This window comes from Octopus sinensis, linkage group LG8, assembly GCF_006345805.1.
Source record: "Octopus sinensis linkage group LG8, ASM634580v1, whole genome shotgun sequence".
NCBI classification, from domain to species: Eukaryota; Metazoa; Mollusca; class Cephalopoda; order Octopoda; family Octopodidae; genus Octopus; species Octopus sinensis.
In genome coordinates this window covers 89,282,194-89,305,118 of record NC_043004.1, presented here as the reverse complement: position 1 = coordinate 89,305,118, position 22,925 = coordinate 89,282,194, and the positions used below count along the sequence as shown (strand labels likewise).

General features: G+C 37.1%; 1 protein-coding gene across 2 annotated transcripts in view; it reads right to left on the bottom strand.

The window, feature by feature from the left end:
* The window catches only part of LOC115214871 (sodium bicarbonate transporter-like protein 11), a 120,545-nt gene that overhangs the window by 42,239 nt on the left and 55,381 nt on the right, over positions 1-22,925 (bottom strand). For both annotated transcript variants that reach the window (XM_036505560.1, XM_036505561.1), the window contains exons 2-4: positions 6,819-6,871; positions 3,665-3,872; positions 1,621-1,705 (exon numbers count right to left, since the gene is read on the bottom strand). In XM_036505560.1, the coding sequence (XP_036361453.1) occupies positions 1,621-1,705; positions 3,665-3,872; positions 6,819-6,871 (346 nt within the window). The remainder of the gene's footprint in view (positions 1-1,620; positions 1,706-3,664; positions 3,873-6,818; positions 6,872-22,925) is intronic.

Genomic DNA, 22,925 nt, shown 5'->3' with positions numbered 1-22,925 from the left:
ACCATGATCTAGACTTCATGAAGACCATTATCACTTCTGATGAGACATGGACTTATGGTTTTTGCTCAATGTGTTTGGTCATCTTGCATGAAAACGAAAATCTGATGAGTGTGCACTACATGTCTGTACTCTAGGCATATCAGTTGGGAACTGATGTGGCCTACTGGTGCAAAAGTTTTCATGTGTGTGCAGGAAGGGTGACATCACCTCCAGCCCAAAGGATTTTGCTCACACAGCAATAGTTTTGGCAGGAAAGCAAAGTTGAATATTTTGAATGCACCTCATATATATATATAATAAATAATATATAATATATAGGCACAGGAGTGGCTGTGTGGTAAGTAGCTTGCTTACCAACCACATGGTTCTGGGTTCAGTCCCACTGTGTGGCACCTTGGGCAAGTGTCTTCTACTATAGCTTCGGACCGACCACAGCCTTGTGAGTGGATTTGGTAGACAGAAACTGAAAGAAGCCCGTCGTATATATGTATATATATGTATGTGTGTGTCTATGTTTGTGTCTGTATTTTCCCCCCTAACATTGCTTGACAAGCAATGCTGGTGTGTTTACATCCCCATAACTTAGCGGTTTGGCAAAAGAGACCAATAGAATAAGTACTAGGCTTACAAAGAATAAGTCCCGGGGTCGATTTGCTCGACTAAAGGCAGTGCTCCAGCATGGCCACAGTCAAATGACTGAAACAAGTAAAGAGAGAGAGTGGTAACCACATTTCTTTCAGCAAATTCCTGTCTTGTCTGTCTTTACAATAGATGTCTCATGTTGAAAGTATTTAAGCATTGGAGAGAATCTGAGTAATTAAAAATTTCTTGCTTGCCACTTGAAGTGTGCTAGCACTTATTTTACTCAACCTCAAGAAAGACAGGATGGTCATAGCTAGAATTCCACTTGATATTATGACAAGAGGATTTGAACTCCTGAATAGTGACAATGGCACAGTTATGACAATACCAACTACAACAGAAACACCACCAGTTCTCCATCACCACCACCACAATGGCTGCCGCTGCCGCCACCGCCACCACCACCACCACCACTATTTTATGTCTGCTTTTCTATGCTTTTATGAGTTGGATGATTTGAGAAAATATGACAAGTTCGAGGTTTGCATCATATTCCAGTATCTGCTTTGGCATGCTTTCTACTGCTAGATGCCCTTCCTAATGCTTGCAGAATCGTTAGTGCACTGGACAAAATGCTTAGCGGTATTTTGTCTGCCACTACGTTCTGAGTTCAAATTCCGCTGAGGTCGACTTTGCCTTTCATCCTTTCGGGAGCGATAAATTAAGTATCAGTTACACACTGGGGTCGATGTAATCGACTTAATCCGTGTGTCTGTCCTTGTTTGTCCCCTCTGTGTTTAACCCCTTGTGGGCAATAAAAAATAAGAAATAAGATGCCATTCCTAATACCAACTAGTTTACAGAGTGTTCTGGGTCCTTTTCTTTTTTCATGGCACCAGCACTAGTGATGATTGCTTTGTGACTTCCAAGGCTAGAAGACCATCATATTTAGTGTTGGTTCTATGGGGGTAAAAAAAAGCATCCAGTACACTGTATATTCAATATTTAATGATACAACCTCACTATAATACTACTCACAACATACAGAGCCAAGTATGGTCATATTGAAGTGTGTTCAGCTGAGAAAACTTCACTCCTTGAATGGTTCTGCTGAGGAGGTCCACTGCAAGATAGAAAGAAAGAAAAAATAGCAAGAAAACAACAAAAAACAGAAGAAAGGTTGGGAGAAAAGAAGGAAAAAAAACAAGGAAGAAGAAATTTAAGGGTTGTGGGTTCTTAGCAAGAATTTTCCTTGATACTATTACTTACATACCTAAAGCCGGATCTTTTCGGTTTGAATGGCAGTTTTTAACATAATTTCTAGGTAACTAAAAAATTTTAAACTTCGTATACTGGTAGAATGTGTTTATAAAATATCTTTTTCTCTTGGCTTTATTAAGAAAATTCTATAGTTTATAAGATATTTGTTGTTTTTTTTTTTCAATTTCTGCAATTTCAACCAATCAATGACCGTCTATTGAGGTGAAAACATTCTGTGCCATATGAATATGTCCCTCGTTTAAGAAACAGATTGGGTTTATTTACATTTGTGAAGAAAAAAGATACCCTTCTCCCCACCCCTAACCCTAACTAACCTTAACTAACCCTAACTCTAACCCTAACCCTAAAATAGATTGAAATGCAATAGATCGATACTAGGGTCATAATTATGGGTGACAATTTCATATGACACCGATAGAAAAAACTGCCATTCAAACCGAAAAGATCCCTAAAGCCTTTGTTCCCTATGGAACATGGGCCTATGTCTCATTTTCTCCATTGATCTTGAGTTTAGGACATCCTTTCTGATTTTTTCCTGTTGTATCCATGATTTTTCAGCTTTGCATCATTAATCTACCCCCAGCTCCTTTTAGGGAGTTCTCTCTTTTGCCTCCCTTGTATGTTCCAAGTCTGGGCCCAGCATATAACGGAGGATGTTGTTTTATTTAAGGTGTTGCCTATCCATCCCCACTTGCACATTAGGATCTGTTTTTCTGCCTTTCAGATTTTTCTCTAATGCTTCATGTTTCCCTAAGAAAAGGTCTTCCTCTCTCAGGTCTTGTTGACTTTCAATTATCATTGGTGCTACTGTAACTTTGCTTACTTTTTCTAGGTAGGGGTGTTGGCACTGCAAAAATCTTTATGAGTGTTCTTCTTTAATATGTTCTTGATAATATGTTTGTATATATGATAACTTTGGCTGTCACACATGTTTTGGTTTTTTAAAAATGAGCATTTTTATGAGTGTTCTTCTTTAATATGTTCTTGGTACTACAAAAATCTGTTTTTGATACTTTGGAAGGTCTCACGGAGACAATGATAAGTGACTGAGACCTTTGGCGATATGCTGTGCTTGAGAAGACCCTTCAAGCCAAGTGAAATCATAGTTGTGGTCATTGCCAATGTCACGTAACTGGCACCATACCAGTGGCACATAAAAAGCACCCATTACATTCTTGGAGTGGTTGGCATTAGGAAGGGCATCCGGCTGTGGAAACCATGCCAAATCAGATTGGAACCTGATGCAGTTCTCTGGCTTATCAGTTTCAGTCAAATCAAGCGATCTAACCCATAAATAGAAACATTATTTTTAAATCTCTCAAAGAGAGGTATTCAGTAACAGTGCTTTAAAGTAAAGACTATTTGCCAACATAATGTGGCAGTCATGGATGGAATGAATGTTGCTGTTGTTTAGCTCCACCAGCATGGAAAGCAGATGCTGAATGATGACAACGATGACGATGATGATGATTGATGATGATTGATGATCAATGAAGATGATTGATGATTGACGGCGATGATTGATGATGATGATGATGATGATGATGATGATGGTGGTGGTGGTGATGGTGATGGTGATGAAGAGGTTGTAGGTATTAGTCCGACCTCTATCCTTTGATCTGTCCTGCATGGAAGGGCCTACCAGCAGGCATAGCTCTCAGGGTCATAGAGGCACACAAGCCACCAACTGCAACAAGGACTGAATCATATGGTGGCCATTCAACCTGTGCTAACAGGGAAAAAACACACATAAAATTAATAAAATGAACAAACTAATATTATAGCTTTTAAAATAACTTACCTCTTTGCATTGCAAATATGGTTTTCATGAGGTCAGCCATATTGAGATTTTGCTTCGTTTGTGTTTCCAAAACTTTATCAATCATCAACTGGACAATATCTTCCATATTGCTCTCCTCTATATCTAGCAACAGCAATGTGTTACACAAATAGTTATCCACGTCACGGTGTGCACGGATCTCTTGGGAAAAGTCTTTTAAGGGCAGCCTCTGCAATAGAAGATTGATATTGATATATCAAACCCTGTTAAGTTGTCCTTTCTCATCTGTTGGGGGTCTCAAGAAGCTTGTATCAGTTTGGGCCCAAAGCTGCGACCCAGTTGTAAGTGGAGAGAACTGGAGCAGTATCATCTGTATGTGATTGTCCTGAGTCATTTGGATACAATGGAGTGACATGGTCAGGTGAGCTGGAGTTGAGACTTGATGCAGAACCTGCAAGAATCTTAGTAGAATTTGATGAAAAACATAAGTGGGGATTTCATTCTGATATGTCTGTTAAGAGTTTTTTCTTTTAGCCTTCTACTATGTCTGACATTTGTCCTTCATTTCTCTGAAGATGACCAGGTTAGAAGCTTTACTCTTTGTGGGCCTGAGATGGCTTATTAGACAATATTGGCATAAAATCCATAGGTTACATTGGACACACATAATGGCAGATCAGGACACAGGGGTGCATCTCCAACACAACAGGACATTGAGAATATTTGACTCTTAGATGGAGGTTTTCCACAGGCTTGCCTCATAAGGCAGAAGGAGATGCATTTCAAGTTTGCCATCTCCACATCAGTCTGTTTTTCTTTTCTTTTACTTGTTTCAGTCATTCGACTGCGGCCATGCTGGAGCACCACTTTTAGTCGAGCAAATCGACCCCAGAACTTATTCTTTGTAAGCCTAGTACTTATTTTATCAGTCTCTTTTGCTGAATCACTAAGTTACAGGGATGTAAACACACCAGCATTGGTTGTCAAGCGATGGTGGGGGGACAAACACAGGCACACAAACATATATACACACACATACACACAAACACACACACACACACACACACAACACATATACATATACGATGGGCTTCTTTCAGTTTCCATCTACCAAATCCACTCACAAGGCTTTGGTTGGACCAAATAAGTTCTTCCACACGGGTATATCTTTATGATGAGTTTGGATATTAATTTCCTTATATTAATAATAATGATATATTATTAAAAAAATATGTATATATATATAATATACATACACACACACTATATATATATATATATATATATATATATATATATATATATATATATATATATATATATATATATATATTATATATATATATATATATATATACACACACATACCACACATATATACACACACGCATACACACACATATACATATATATGAACTCTTGTTTTGTGTCCTATTTTCTTGTTTGCATCATGAAACCTAATAACAATATTATTATGAAAGATATATTTTTTAAGATACGAAGCAATATTAAAAATGCAACATAAATATATAATTATAAATACATAATCAGCATAAATCCTATAATTATCCACAAAAATGATAAACTTCATATATTTATGATTATCTAAATAGGTGTGTCAGCGTTGCTAAGATGCTGGATGGATTTCTATGTTGTAATCATTCTTGCTCTCTTAAGCTCTGAGTTCAAATTCCATCAAGGTTAACTTTGGTATTTAGCCTTTTGAGGTCGCTAAAGTAGCAGTCTTGAACTGGTATTAATTACAAAGTAGAGCTTCTCAGAATCCCTATGGAAAAAGTGGAGCAAATTCAAGGGCTGAGTGATACACAGTCTTGCTATACCACTTGGATGGGGATATGATTTGTTAGGGTTAAAGTACTGAAGACATGCTGTTTGTCACCTGGCCCAAAGAAAGAAGAAGGGAAAAAAGAGTACATGGGATCATCATCCCTGTTTCTGCTGATGGCAAAAGAGTTCTACCTAGCTTTTTAATTACTTAATTGAGAGTAGAGAGGCAAGTTTTGTCTAGCGAATGTTTCAAAAAAAGATGGGTGTATGTAGCAAGGATGGCACGTGTGAACAACGAAGCCACCTTGAGCATAATCCTATGAACCTGGAAAAATTTAAAACAGAGTTACTTACTTGCAAATAAATGTGTTAACATGTGACATTATTGACCGAGGTTACCGTGGTCTTTTCCGTAGGCTTTTCTTTCCACGGATTAACCTTATCTGCTTCCCCCTTTACACTTTACATCATGACATTTGTGATACACGATTCCTATTGATTGTATTTTTCTTTTTTTTTCTTTCCTTTTTAAGATCCCTTTTGATCGAAAACCTGCCCCACTTGTTTTTATCTCCCCAAAAAGAAAAGCTCTACTTTGTAATTTATCCCCTCTGTATTCAGCCCTGTGTGGTTAATGAAACATAATTACTTAATTAAGAGCCCTTCACTTTTTATGGAGCATAGGCCACCGATGATGTATCTCTTCCATTCTTGACCCTGGGCTGCCTTTTCTTTTCCCAGGTTTTGCTGATTATAGTTTGGCAGCAATGCTTTTGTAACTGCCATATTCAAGGTAGAGATGTTGGCCCTACATAGACCTGTCCAGTATGGGAAGCATTACCAGAAGCTTACACTCAACTGGAATAGCTCTCAGAGTCATTGAGGTACACAAGCTGCCATATTGCAGCAAGGACCAGACCTTGTAGTGGTTGCCTAACATCTATTTAGCATGTATTTGTGCTGACTATGTGTTGTCTATTAAGGACTGACATACAATGTGTAGTGTCACAAGCATTGTTTTTTGGTGGGGGATCAAGGGTCGCATGTGTGTGTGCACACGTGCGCACATGTGTGTGTGTTTGTGTGTGTGTGTGTGTGCATGTGTGTTTGTGCGTTTTTGTGCATGTGTGTGTGTGTGTGCATGTATGTGTGTGTATGTGTGTTTTTGTGTGTGTGTGGTTGTGCATGTGTGAGACTGTGGGTGTGTGTGTGCATGTATGTGTGTGTATGTGTGTTTTTGTGTGTGTGTGGTTGTGCATGTGTGAGACTGTGGGTGTGTTTTTGTGTGTTTGTGTGTTTTGTGCATGCATGTGTGTGTGTGTGTGTGTGTGCGTGTGCATGCATGCATGCTGAGGAGAAAGAATTTCGGACAAGTTCTGTGACTTACCTCATAAACTCTGTACAAAAGTTCTTCATCATCCATAACAGATTCCTCTGAAACTAAAAAAAAAATGCTAAAATAAATGCATGCATTTCGTGCATGTATATATTTTTATCCACATTCATAGCAACTCATGTTTCTAACTGTAAGCTAAAAAATCTGTTTTTCAGTTTATGGGAATTGATATGGGAAAGGCCAACAACCTTCGACACCAATAAATTATTATTAAACCTGAATATTATTTGGTAGCCATGATAAAACTTTGAGTTTCAGATGTCGGGGCGGGAACCCATGCCGCCCTCTCTTCAGTTATCAGGCCATCGAAAAAATGCTATGAAAAAGGGGTAATTTTCATAGCATTTTTTTGATGGCTCGATAACTGAAGAGATGGCGGATTGGGTTTCTGCCCTGACATCCGAAACTCGGAGTTTCATCATGGCTACCGAATAATTGTCTCATATTATATTTACAGGTATACACACAGACACACATATATATCAGAGATGTGCCGTCTGGGTAGGCAAGGTAGGCAGTGCCTACCCTGAATAAAATAGATTGATAGCAACATTTTCCTTTTATGGCAAAATATGCACCTAATTCAATAAAATTATGAAGGTTACTCTGACTACTATGCATAAAATACAAAATATTTTATGTTTTTGTATATTAGGTAGGCATAATTTGCAGTATTAAAGCTATGCATAGTACTGCTGTAGTACACTTGCTGCGTACATTCCTACAACAACGTTTTCTTTATGTGCTATAAAGGCAGAAGTAAATCTGCCTACAACTCAGTCATGCGCCTGTGTTTCGCTTATTTTTGTGTGTTTTACTACAAAAACGTCACCAACTGCCTACCCAGAGTAATTACTGACGGCATGTGCTTGATATATATGTGCGTGTATGTGTGTATGTGTGTGTGTGTCTGTGTGTGTGTGTCTGTGTGTGTGTACAGTTCAACTTTATAGAAAACAAAAGACGAAGACAAGTGAGGGAACAACAAGCAGAAGCATGGAACAAACTGCCAGCATCAGTTGTTAGTTGTCGGAGCACAGCATCCTTCAAAACTTCCATGCTTCCTGAGATTCGCCAACACTACACATGATTTCCCCCGCTCCATACACACACAAGCATGTATCTGACTCATACACTGTTTGCTTTCCAGACATTTTTACATTACTGCATATGCTTTATATGCACTTTTGACAAGTTGTGGTGCACCTGAGCACTGTATACAATAAGTTCATTATTATTATTATTATTATTTTTTTTTTTTTTTCTTCTTTCAAATTTGCCCGACTCCTAGGGCAAAGAAACTCATAGTATACATTGGTAGGCCATTACACCAAACTCAATAGTTCGTTCATTTTTTTATTTTTTAATTTTTTTTTTTAAGTTAAATTAAAATACATGAGCAGCAACAGTTCTCACATCGACAATGCTCTTCTCAATACGTGTGATGTACCAGTTAAGACAATCTTTTGCACTTCTTGCAGGGATGGTAAGCCAGGGATCATTCTCATATAATTTTCGGTTCCCTTCTTGATCATTCCTAGTGCTCCTACGATCACTGGTATTGTAACCGCCTTGAGTTGCCACATTTTCTCAATTTCAATGAGTAGGTCTTTATATTTTCTGAGCTTGTCAAACTCTTTCGCTGAGATATCATGATCACAGGGGATGCTCATGTCGATCAATAAGCAAACTTTATTGTTTTGGTCTTTCACAACAATATCTGGTTTATTGGCCTTGATGGTTCGGTCTGTATGTACTGGAAAGTCCCACAGAATGGTTACATTTCCTCCTTCAGTTACAGCCTCAGGGTGGTGATTATACCACTTGTCGGCAGTTTTGATATTGTAATGCCGACTTATTAGCCAGTGGAGATATTGGCCAACTCTGTCATGTCTTAATTTATACTCCACTGGTGCTAAGACTTTACATCCAGAGATTAGATGGTCCACTGTTTCAATCATGTCGTTGCAGAATCGTCATTTTGGGTCTGCTCCATTTTTTATCACATTTGGCCTGGTAGTTCCGGGTTAATAGGCTTTGATCTTTATTATTATTATTATTATTATTATTATCACACGGGAAGAGTGGAAAAGTCTTTGATGTTTTAATACGCTCTCCGATAGAAAGGATTGAGAAGAAAAAAAAAGGGACAGAGAGCGAGTTCATATCAATTACCTTAAGCCAAATGCAAAAACTATATGTGTGCGTGTGCTCGTGTGCATATGTGCGCGTGCGTGTCCTATCACATTTCGAAACCAATCCCATAATTGTCTCCCTTAGACCAATTTTGCTTCCGATACAGCGAAGCCCATTCACACGTACACAAATCAAAGAGGCAAACACACACATGCACATTCACACACACACACAGACAGATTCAGACACACACATACACAGACAGAGATTCAGATACACACACGCACATATAGACAGATACACGCACACAGGCGCGTGCACACACATAGGTGCGTGCACACACACACAGGCGCGTGCACACACACACAGGCGCGTGCACACACACACGCAACGTTATTACAACATGATTAGATATTCGCATCTTCGCTGCAAGAGTTGTCTACTCTTAGACCAGTTAGCGACAATGATCGCACTTTCCTCCGATATTGACGATGTCTCCCACTTTTTGGAGTTCTTTTCCTTTGAGAATTTTCCGTCAATTTATGTTACTATACATTCTGAAATAAGTGTGATTCACATTTTTAAAAATGAAACAAAGTCTTTTTTTTTTTTAAATCTACGTTTCCACCCTTTCACCCACCCCTATTCTTTCATCATACCGTTGGAATAGCCTTTACAATTAAAATGAATTTTATTTTATTTTGCGGTATTTTTTGTCATTTTATAATACCACACAGGATCCTTTCACACATTCTAAAGCAATTTTAATTCACATTTTCTGAGAGTGCCTCACTCCGCCCCGTTATAGTCCCTTCGGAATAGCTGTCACAGTTAAAATGAATTATTATTATTTTAAAGGCGGCGAGTTGGCGGAAACGTTAGCATGCCGGGCGAAATGCTTAGCAGTTTTTCGTCTGCCGCTACGTTCTGAGTTCAAATACCCACCATACTACCCGTCTGATAAGGGTACACTAGGCACATGCATCACAAACATATGTGCGCGACATGGTGATCTCATATCAAGATAAATAGCACATGACCTTGCAGGTAGGGCTCAGTTAGAATTTTCTTGAGGTTGAGTAACCCATTCCACTCAAAAGGTCCCTGAAAAAGGATTGTTTAAGGATGTTGAACGAACCACCCATGTTTCCAAAAGTGAATTATTCAAACCCCAAAGAATCCCTCTCAACACATGGTTATGATGCTCCCCCACTACTTCTGCTCGTGATCAGAGATGCACATATCGTCTGCCACTAAGGGACATGGTCAACTGGTTAAGGTCAAACAACTGACAAGCAAATCTGTGGTATTGAGCAGAATATTTGCTGTAGGCCATCTTTTATACCAACACAAAACAATGTACATGATAACACTTCCAATCAGTTAAGATCAGAAGCCATGAGAGCCACTGCATCAGTGCATTTATTATCATTATTATTATTATTATTATTATTATTTTATAAAACTACTCATTCTGAAACGCTTGTAATTCCCATTTTATATATTCGTTTAAGAAACAGATTGGGTTTATTTACATTTCTGAAGAAAAAATATACCCTTCCCCCACCCCTAACCCTAACCCTAACCCTAACCCCAACCCTAAAACAGATTGAAATGCTATAGATCGATACTAGGGTCATAATTATGGGTGGACACTAAAGAGGGAACGGTTTTGTTATCCAGCTCTGTTTACGAGTGACCCCTCAGTTTATGGCCACAAGGTATTTTCATAAGAAAAATTCTCAAAAATCCATGTTTCTCAAACGTCTCCCCCACTCCTCAATACATTTGGGAATAGCTATCAGAATTAAAATGATTTTTCAAAGTTTTTGATTTCAGTATTTTCTGTCATTCTATGTTATCAAATGTTCTGAAATACTTGTAATTCACATTTTTTAAAGAAAAAATTTGCTAAAAATACATATTTTCTGTCCCCCCCCCATCACTTTATTGTTCCTTCGGAACAGCTGTCACAATTAAAGTGAAATTTTTTTGCGGTACTTTTTTTTATTCTATAATACTATACATTTTGAAACACTTGTAATTCACATTTTTTGAAGAAAAATGTTTAAAAAAATCCATGTTTTTCAAATTTCTTCACCCTCTCCTGCCCATCATACGACACGAAAATTAATTAAATTTATTAAGCTGCTCATCCATGATCCCACAAACTACGATTTACCTATACAGGTGATTATTTGAAAAACAAAATAAGAATTTTGAAAGAAATATCTGTAAAATGATAATTTCATTTGATTGAAATGTAGAAAAGACTATTTTTAATTGAAGAAAAGTAGAAGGAAACAAACGCTTATGCTTTCCCTTCTCAGCACCTTGTCCTAAGCAAAACGGTATTTCTTTCTATTTCTTCTTTTCCTCGGCATAACCACAGATGTGTGGGCATAACTACACAAGTGTGCCACACCGACTTTGTGGCTTCATAACTTTCCTGAAATATGAATATTTTAAATTGAAATTTTCTGCAAATACGTCTAATTTTTCAGAAAATTACGAGGCTCTTGTGAATTATCTGAAACTCCTCTTATCCAGTTCCGAAAATTTTCACAAGTTCCAATATAATCACGATCTCCACCCGATAAGTAGTTGTAGAAAATTTCATTAACAGTTCCCTCCAAATTTCTATGGAAGTCATAAATAAACAAAAAGTCATGGATGGGGCACACTTGTGTAGGTATACGAAAGACATATCTACAGAATTGTGCCCCAACTTGATTTGCTCTAACTTTCTGAAAATTGGATTTTTTTGCTGAAAAATTTTAGAGATGCATTTTAGATGGGGAAGTTTAAGATATATGTAATCACAATCTCTACCCGATAAGTATTTTTTAGAAAATTTCATTAACACCTCACCCCAAATTTCTATGAAAATCATGAGAAAAGAAAAAAAAGTCATGGATGGGGCACACTTGTGTAGGTATGCAAAAGACATATCTACAGACTTGTGCCCCAACTTGATTTGCTCTAACTTTCAAAATATTGCAAATTTTTGATGTTGAAAATATTCAGAGATGCATTTTAGATGGGGAAGTTTAAGTTTATATTGGAAATTGTGAAAAATTTTCTCGGAGAGTTGGAGAGGAATTTCGGATAATTCACACTTCTTGATAATGCTTCATAATTTTCTCAAAAACGAATATGTTTTTACAATTATTTTTACAAATATTTCAAATGTAGCAAAAAAAAAAAAAAAAACTGGGGATGGGGTCAGATAAATCAAACTTCTCGATTTTGTTTCCTCGTACATTTTTCAAAGCAAATTCCGATGTAAGCACAACTGTGCTCTTAACAACTTTGATTCTTCCGACATAATCACAATTTACAGCATGTGATAAGTATTTGTATAAAATTTTATTTAAAAAATATTCATTTTCAGGTAATTATGCGGAAACAATTCAAAGTGTTTGAAATATTCTAAACTCCTTTAGAAAACTTTTCCCACAAGAAATTCCGATGTAACCCGAATTTACACGTATCTTTGGAAAATTTCATTAAAAAATGTGCATTCTTAAGAAAATTATAATGAAGCATAATCGGATGGCACACATCTGTAGTTATGAATTTAAAAAAATGTTTCCTATTCATTATTTATTTCCTTCGGGTGGAGGGAAATCTTTCCGAAAAATGTTTCCATCCGATACGTTTTCCCACAGTTTTCATTTCACAAAGGCTTAATTCAGCTCTATAAGTTATGATAAAAGAGACTTGTCCAAGGTGCAGCTCACTGAGATCGAACGCAAAACTTCATGACTGGGAAGCGAACTTAACTATTGCTTTTGTAAATACACCTTGCTTTTTAACCACGTGGATTCGGGTTCAGTCCCACTCATTGCACACCACCTCTCCTATAGCCCCAAACTGGGCGGACGTAAAGAATGTGGACCGCATATCTTTTGGGTTCTTTTTTTATTTTTTACAGAATCCCCCATTTTCGAGTACGGAGATTCTGATTCTATAAAAAAACGGTATTTTAAAATTTTAATTTCGGTTCCACCTCATTCTTAAATTTTAACTTTTTCAGTAATTTTTTTTTGCGAAATACATAGATAAATACGGAAATAATCTCCATAGTTTAAAATGCTTCTTTTTTTTCTTTTTGCAGAATCAGAATCTCTGTGCTCGAAAATGGGGGATTCGGTAAAAAAATAAATAAATACAGTGGGGGTGGGGGGTGGGGTGCACTCCACATTCTTTACGTCCGCCCTAAACTGACCAATGCCTTGTAAGTGGGGACTGCGCGGAAGCCCGTTCTATGAATGTATGTATGTATGTACTGGGAGGGGGCGGTCTTCCCCGGGCGGCACTTTTAAAGGGTCTCCTGTAGGCAATATGTGTTTTTTGTGGAATCCTGGGGTGACAAACAAAAGGGCCGTCCCGGGTGGTACAGACTCTAGCTAAGGTAGTGTGTATGTATGTATGTATGTGTTTATGTTTGTCCTCCCCCACCGCTTGATAACCAACGTTTGTTTGTTTACGTCTCTGGAACTTAGCGATTCGGCTAAGAACAAGTCCCAGACTTTCTAAGTCTTCAAAAACTTTAAAATCTTTACCAGACTTAAAAAAAAAAAGTACCGGGATTGATTTATTCGACTAGACTTTTCAAGACGATGCCCCAGCGTGGCCGCAGTCCAGTAATTGAAACACATCAAGATAAGAAATAATACATTCACGTACAAGACACCTTTTATAAATCTTTTTATCCATTTAATCTTCCCACCGTATAATCTTCACCATTATCTCCTGCTCCCCCTTTTCTCTCTCTCTCTCTCTCTCATTCACTCACACCACCACTACTACATACTTTTCCCTCCTACTTTTTACACCGATGTCATTAGTTAATATCTTCCCTTCTTCTTCTTCTTCTTGTTCTTGTTCTTGTTCTTGTTCTTGTTCTTGTTCTTGTTCTTCTTCTTCTTCTTCTTGTTCTTCTTCTTCTTCTTGTTCTTCTCATTCTTGTTCTTGTTCTTCTTGTTCTTCTTGTTCTTGTTCTTCTTGTTCTTGTTCTTGTTCTTTTCTTCTCTTTCTTCCCCTTCTCTTTCTTTTCCCACATATCCTTTCTCCTTTCACCGTTTTTCTTTCTTTCTTTCTTTCTTTTTTTCTTTCTTTCTTTCTTTCTCCTACTCATTTCCCCTTCTTTTCTCTTTTTTCTCCTCTTCTTCCTTTCTCCTCCCTCTTCCCGTCTTTTGTTCTCTCTCTTTCTTTCTTACTCTCTTCTTCTTCTTCTTCTTCTTCTTCTTCTTCTTCTTCTTCTTCTTCTTCTTCTTCTTCTTCTTCTTCTTCTTCACCACCACCATCACTTCCCTTCCTCCCATCCTCTTCCTACTATACCATACTACACACTTCTATACAGTCTAGACTCTAGACCAAAAAACAAAAATTGTGGACAGACAGTTAAGGTCACATACACAAGAGATATTTAACTTTGTTATGGACTAGTTAAGGTTAATGAGAACTACTTCAGGTCACTGGTTTCTTCTGGAACAGTATCGAGTATTATAAAATCTCTGAGGAGGTATTTAAGATAAATGTTTGTTATTTGACGTCAGTAGAGAAAAATGTAGAGTTACTAAGAAATTTTTAATATTTCTGTGCAGTAAGGCTATCGATTGAGAAAGAAAAAATGGTAAATTGCTAGACTTATACAGTATTTAGTTACAGTATTGTGAGGAATTTTTAACGCTTGATCATCATCATCATCATCATCATGATGTTAACATCCACTTTTCCATGTTTGTATGGCTCAAATGAAGTTTATTGAGGCAGATTTTCTTCTGCGGGATGCCCTTCCACTTGCCAAATGTCACATAATTTCAAGCAAGGTAATAATATCTCCATGGGCAGACATGTTTTTGCCGAATATTCGAAATGAAGAACACTGCTTGTATGACGGTGACACTTGTTTACAAGAATCTCATTATGTCAAAACAAGGAGACACAACATAACACATACACACACACACAAGTTTAAAAAATGAAAACAGAACCTCGACAAAGGAATGAACAAGTCATAGATGTGCTCTTTCCTCGTTAGTTATGGTGCAAAAATCATTACAATTTCTGAACGCAGGTGTTATTCAAATTCTTTTACTTTCGACATATGTTTCGAAGACAACATTGGTTTTATTCCAAAGGAATAAACGGTGTAAAATGATGTAGTCTTCTCATCAGGAAAGAAAGAGAACTTATCTCAACAACAAGACATTATAACAATTTTGATGACTGCATAAATGATAAACAGAACGCTAATTGGCTCAGATGTGGATACACCTGTGAAACATTCACCTAAAACTTTGGATACATGCTAAAAATCTAAAAAAAAACCTTCTTTTATTTAGTTTTCTGTGTCTGTGAGGCTCATCCGGCTATGCAATGCTCCATTTTAGTTGGACAGTCGGACTACCCCACAGTCCGTACCAGTTCCAAGTTGTCAAATTAATTAACGCTATTATTACTGCCATGATCATTATCATCATCATTGACATCATCATCATTAACATCATCATCATCACCATCATGTGAATATTGTTATCATGAACATCGCTATCATCATCATCACCATCGCCGTCATCATCGTCGTCATCGTCATCAGCATCACTACAATCATGTGATCGCTATCATCACCCTTGTCATCCTCACTTATAGGCATCATCGTCATCATCATTGTCATTATCATCATCATCATCATCTGTACCATAATCATTACAGCATGTAAACACAACAACATGAGGACGTGGAACAAGTAATGTGTTATTGGACGCTCAGGAAAGGAAAGAAAGAAGGAGGATTTAACGTTTGGAGCGGAGCTCTTCATCAGAAACATAGGAAAAGGAAAGATCCAAGGAAGGGAAGACGGAGGGAAAAAAAATCGCCAATGATACACATGCGGTCACATACACACACAACAGTCTTCTTTCATTTTCCATCTACTAAATCCAGTCACAAGGATTTGACTGGAGTGAGGCTATAGTAAAAGTGGCACTCAGTGGGACTGAACCTGAAACCATGTGTTTGGGAAACAAACTTGTCAATCACACAGCCATGTTTTCACCTATAACAGTAATATACATGGGAATACTTCAATAAACTCTATATTCTAATAGTAAATCCTGACCTTTTGCTTTGTCATAAGAAATTGTTTTTTGGGTTAGACACAATGGTCAGATATTCTAGACGATGGACCAAAGCAATAATGTGGTTCTTGTGTGCATATGTTTAACAAGGGCCCTACATGAGACTATGTGGAATAAATGGCTTTAACCCATTTGTTACCATATTTCTGTTGAAATTCACTGCCTTTGTTTCAATTAATATTGAAAATAATGGAGAATTTTAATTACATGTAGGGACACAGTATCTCGTTATGCAACCATGATATACTACAAAGTATATTAAATGTCTTTATAAGTCAATATCATGTTCTACTGTGTTAGCAGTGCTATTACATCTATAGAAATTATAGCCAGCACTAATTTTGTTATATCTTGTATCCGAGAAGCCTGATATAAAGAAAACAATGAGACTAAAGATGAAAAATGGCTATAATTTCTATATAAAATCTGTAGAGATAACCTTAGTATGTAATGAAGAATTTGGTAAAATAACTTCATTCTTAAGCTAGTGTTTGGAGCTTAGATTAATATGAAATTTTGATGGAAAGTTTTAATTCGGATTACTTTAATCCTTTTGTTAGTATATTTTTGTTGAAATACTCTGTTTTTGTTTCAATTAATTTTGAAAATAATGAGTTTAGTAAAATAATTTTGTCATTTTTAAGCTAGTGCTTGGAACGTATATTCACAAGAAATTTTGGTGGAAGGTTTTGATTTGGATTACTTTAATCTTTTTGTAACCAATTTTCTGTTGAAATAAATGGCCTTTTTTTTCTTTACTTGTTTCAGTCATTTGACTGCGGCCATGCTGGAGCACCACCTTTAGTCAAGCAAATCGACCCCAGTACTTATTCTATCGACCTCTTTTGCCAAACCGCTGAGTTATGGGGACATAAACACATCAACATTGGTTGTCAAGTGATGATGGGTAGGGACAAACACAAACACACATACACACATATATACGATGGGCTTCTTTCAGTTTCCGTCTACCAAATTCACTCACAAGGCTTTGGTTGGCCCAAGGCTATAGTAGAAAACATTTGCCCAAGGTGCCACGAAGTGGGACTGAACCCGGAACCATGTGGTTGGTAAGCAAGCTACTTACCACACATCCACTTCTGTGCCTGTGTTTTGATTAATTTTGAAAATGAAGAATTTAGGAAAATAAATTCATTATTATTAAGCTAGGATTTGGAACATATTTTGGTGTTCAGAAAATAATCGGGGTTTCTCACCACTATGAAATATAAATCAACCAATCATGTCAGAGGCAAGGTCAAACAAGCAGGAACCATCTAGAAATAGTATATCATCTCTCCTATCCGGTAGTGTGTCATTCATATTTATTTTGGTAATTAACCCCATGGAGGATAAGAACTTTATAAAACAACATATTCCCAAGGGGTTAAAGGACTTGTCGATTGTCAACCCTTTAGCATTTAAACTGGCCATATCCAGCCTAAAAATATTCTACACATTTTATGTTCAAATTGGCAAGATTTGGCCTCTCACACCTACCCTACAATGTCATTCTAACAATAAGCAATCATCATTGCAATCTCAAAGTTATGAGATAATACATGATTAATTCAAAACAATATGAATAAATAAGTATTGCATTTGACAGAGTCGTCTGAATACTGAAGGGTTAAGCAGGGATTGAGGTTGATTCCTAGTTTTGACTTGATGAGAGTTTAGTATTTTGCTCTACAATAGTCACCACCGAAAAAGATCAATATTACAATGGGATAATTAAGTTCAGTGTGTTAATTAAGGTCAGTGTGTAGAGCTAAGGTCATTGTGGGGTATTAAATTTCTGTAATAGGTGCTTAATGTAGTAGCTGAGTGGGGAGAGAGAGAGAGAGAGGAGAGAGAGAGAGAGAGAGAGAGGAGAGAGAGAGAGAGAGAGAGAGAGGAGAATGAGAAACAAAGTGAGAATGTGAGAAAGAGAAATGGAGTGTGTGTGTGTGTGTATGTGAGAGAGAGAGAGGAGCAAAGAGAAAGTGACAGAGAAAGAGAGAGAATGAGAGACAGACTGAGAATGTGAGAAAGAGAAATGGAGAGAGTGTGTATGTGTTTGTGTGTGTGTGAGAGAGAGAGAGAAAAGCAAAAAGAAAGTGGGAGTGAGAAAGAGAAAGAGATGCAAAGAAACTGAGAGTGAGAAAGAGAGAGAAAGAGATACAAAGAAACTGATAGAAAGAGAGAGAAAGAGAAAAGAGATAGTAAGAGAAAGAATGACAAAGAGAGAGAGAGTGAGAGAGAGTGAAATAGAGAGAGAGAAAGGGAGAGAGGCAGAAAGGGAAAAAAAGAAAGTGTATGTGTGTGTGTGAGAGAGAGACAGCAAGAGAGATAGATAGATAGAGAGAGGAAGAGTTTTCTAGTGAGGTGTTGAATTCATAGTTGTTTCAATTCCCAGTTGTAATAATTTCACATTTTGTGTGTGTATGTGTGTGTGTATTAGTTGTTTATCCTGAAATCATCCTTGGTTGAGATGACATATTATAAAAACATTCCAGTTATAACCACTCTGTCCTTTTTTTCTAGATATAGATCTGAGGCTAAATTATCAAAGGCATTTCTAATTACTTTTAAAGGCAGTAAGGTGTAATTGGAGAAAGATTTGGTTCTTATTTCATGCAGATCAATCCACCATGGAGGGGCACCTTCATTGGCTCATTACATTTTCCCCTATTTTTAAAGAGAATATGGTGTAAATTGAGGAAGATTTGGCTCTCCAACAGGAAAGTAATTTCTTTTTATGCCACGTTCAAAGAAACCTGTTTCTTTTCCTGCAGAATAGAGTCTGAAAGACTGATTTCAACTTCCTCTCTTTTTCTGAATATTTTGTTATTTCTTTATTGCCCACAAGGGGCTAAACATAGAGGGGACAAACAAGGACAGACAAAGGGATTAAGTTGATTACATCGACTCCAGTGCGTAACTGGTACTTAATTTATTGACTCCGAAAGGATGAAAGACAAAGTCGACCTCAGCAGAATTTGAACACAGAACGTAACAGCAGATGAAATACCGTTATGCATTTCATCCGGTGCGCTAACATTTCTGCCAGCTTGCCGACTTAATATTTTGAATATTTTGTGTCTTATAAAATGTTCTAATCAAATCCCCATGGAGAAGTAGCCCCAGTTTTTCTTTTCTTAAAGACAATATAGTGTAATTTATGGAAGATTTTTAGCTGCTATTTCATTCAGGTGAAGCCACCATGATAAGGCAGCCACATAGACTCATTGTCTGTCAGTAGAAACTATAAAAAGTAACCAATAAATATTGATGTATCACCTATATATCACCTGGTTAAAGGATTTATAATCACTTTGACCAACTTTCCTGTCGACATACATTAATTTCTTGCCAGGTGAAAAGGTAATTTGTTAATTCTTGAGAAGACAAGATGCAATTGATTCAAAGATCAATATTTGCCTCACTGACTGTTGTATAAATAAGTCCAGATAAGAATATCGAAGAAGCAAACAGGGGTGGAGTAATGTATAAGAAAAAATATAATTAATTTCTGTTGCCTATTCTATCTTAGATAAAACTGTCTCTGGCCATCTGTGACTTTACAATAACATTAAAGATAGTGCATTGTTATATATTTTATCTTAGATAAGAATTATATGAGTTAGGGTTCTGGCCAGCTGTAACTGAACAGTAATGCATTATAAAACATTGTTGCCATTTGTAATACTCTAAGATTAAAATTAGGGGTGCATTTAATATATGGTTTTAAACAACAAATCCCTTCCCCACCATATTTAAAAAGCACTTAAAAGGGGTGTTGAAAAGTTTCTAGCTTTAAGGGTTTTGTGATAGGCCTTGTTGGAAGCCCAACCTTCTGAGTTCTTTTGAAGGGCTTGGAAAAACTGAAGGACTGCTGCAATAAGTGTGTGAATCTGAGAGGGGAATATGTTGAATAAAATCATAATTAACTGATTTTCCTGTATTTTCTTTTATCCAGAGCCAAGAACATTTCAACATTCTCTCATATATATTCAGTTAAGATTTGATAACATTTCACCTTTTGCTAACAAATTCTATAGATAAACTTTTGGGATCCGTTTAGTTGGTTTGTGGGAAGACAAATGAAAGCAGATATGATCCATCCATTACCACTATTTCATTTATGTCAATCAAAGGTGTGTTGTAGATGCCATCTGGGAAAACTACATAAACTGAAGGGTCACTGCAAAAGTGTGTGTGAATGTGAGAGGGGAATATGTTGAATAAAATCATAATTAACTGATCTTCCTGTATTTTCTTTTACCCAAAGCCAGGAACTTTACTTTTTTGATTATTCTTTTATTATATATCAATATACTTTATAACCTTAAGCCCATCAAAGCCATGTCAGTGAATTTGGTACATAGAAACTGTATGGAAGTATGTCATGTGTGTGTATGTGTGTGTGTGTGCTTTTCCTTTGCCTTTGTGTTTTCCCTCACTGCTTGACGATTTACTCTTTTACTCTTTTACTTGTTCCAGTCATTTGACTGTGGCCATGCTGGAGCATCGCCTCTTAGTTGAGCAAATCGACCCCAGGACTTATTCTTTGTAAGCCTAGTACTTATTCAGTCAGTCTCTTTTGTTGAACTGCTATTTTACGGGGATATAAACACACCAGCATCAGTAGTCAAGCAATGTTGGAGGGATGAACACAGACACGCAAACAAGGCTATAGTAAAATACACTTGCCCAAGATGCCACGCAGTGGGACTGAACCCGGAACCATGTGGTTGGTAAGCAAGCTACTTACTGCACAGCCACTCATCTCTGTAACTTATTAGTCCAGCAAAAAGAGAATGATAGCATATGTACCAGACACTGGTGTTAGTTTGTTTACATTGATGTATCTTAGCAGTTTGGTGTAAGAGATCAATAGAATAAGTGTCAGACTAACTCCCTCCCCCCACCAAAATAACTCCAATGAAAATGCAAGAGTACTGAGGTCAATAAGTATAGGTAGTGGGTAGTGATTTTCTTTACTACTTCAGGGAGTGATGAACCTGCCTGACACAAGTCCCGGGCTCAGCTGGCCCCGGCTGACAGTATCTGGTATGGACTCCTATCCAGGGTTACAGAAAGGAGACAACCTTCAGAGAAATCCTCAGTGGAGCCCCATAGGCAATTTAGTGTTCAACTGGACACTCTTCTGGCAGCTCCTGCAACCAAGCTGGTGCCAAACATAATGCTCTGCACTTCTTTGGACTACGTCAGCAAGGTCAAGAGAGGAATCCTGAAGATTGGGCTACCCAGGATTTTCTTACATCTAGCTCAGGCCAGTGCAAAACTGGAGGGGAAACTGGAGAGGACATGAAATGTAAAAACCAGACTGGATTAGTTTATGCGCAACTCCATTGTCTCCCGAGACAAAAAGGATGCCAACAACAACAAGAACAACTGAGGTCAATTTGTTCACTTAAAACCTTTCAAGGCAGTGTCTCAGTATGACCATAGTCCAAATCCAGTGACTGAAGCAAGTAAGAGATTAAAGGCAAAGTCGACTTTGGTGGAATTTGAACTCAGAACATAGCATTTTGTCCAGCGCACTTACAATTCTGCCAACTCATTGCTTGCCTTATGATGATGATGATGATGGTGATGGTGGTGGTGGTGGTGGTGGTGGTGGTGATGATGATGATGATGATGATGGTGGTGGTGATGATGATGAAGAAGAAGAAGAAAAAGTGAAAAGAATCCATACAGCTTCAAAATTGATTGCGGTACCTATTGTGATCGGTGCACTTGGGACCATCTTAAAAAGAGTTAATATTCTGCTATCAAAAGCTGCCATATCAAACTTCTTAGAAAGCATTCAGGTGGCAGCAGTACTTGAAACCAGCTCATGTGTCAAGGAAAGAGTTGCGTGTCAAAACTGTGGGATGGAGCAATGACGTGACATAAACATAGATAAACGAGAAGTTGAGTGAATAAAATTAAAAATAATAACAACAATAATAATAAAATATAATAACAATAATAATAATAATAATAATAATAATAATAATAATAATAATAATAATAATAATAATTTCTGCATTGTGACTGACCAAACTATTGAAGCAGGGAAAATAGATATGATTGTGAAGGAGAGAAAGAACAAACAGTGTAAGAGCATTGATTTTGCAATCCAGAATGATAATAGAGTGAATATCAAAGGAAGTATGAAAATTGAGAAATATCAGGTCTGAGGCAGAGAGATGAAGAGATTATGTCATCATCGTTATCATTGTTGTTTTCATTGTCATAGTCATTGCCACTGCCGTCATCACCTTTCATCTTTTCAGAATCAATGAATAATCAATCCTGAAACCGGAGTCAGTTCTTCTTTCTCTTACAATTTTGTTTGTCTTCTGGAAGAAATCATTTGGTTCAAGAGAAAAACACCGACTCAAGAGGAAAATACTGGCCTAAGTGAAAAATACTGGCTCAAGAGATAAACACTGGCTCAAGAGATAAATGCTGTCTCAAGAAATAATGAGATAATCATTAGCTTAAGAAAAAAAAAACATTGGTTTAAGAGAAAAGCAATAGCTCAAGAGATATAAACATTAGCTTGAGAGGACATCACTAACTTATGAGAAAACACTGGTTTAAGAAGAAAGTACTAGCTTAAGAGAAAAATATTGGCTCAAGAGATAGATGCTGGTTCAAGAGGAAGACACTAACTTATGAGAAAAACACTAGCTCAAGAAATAAATACTGGTTCAAGAGGACACCACTAACTTATGAGAAAACACTGGATCAAGAGATAAATACTAGTTCAAGAGGAAAACACTAACTTATGAGTAAAACACTGGTTCAAGAAGAAAGT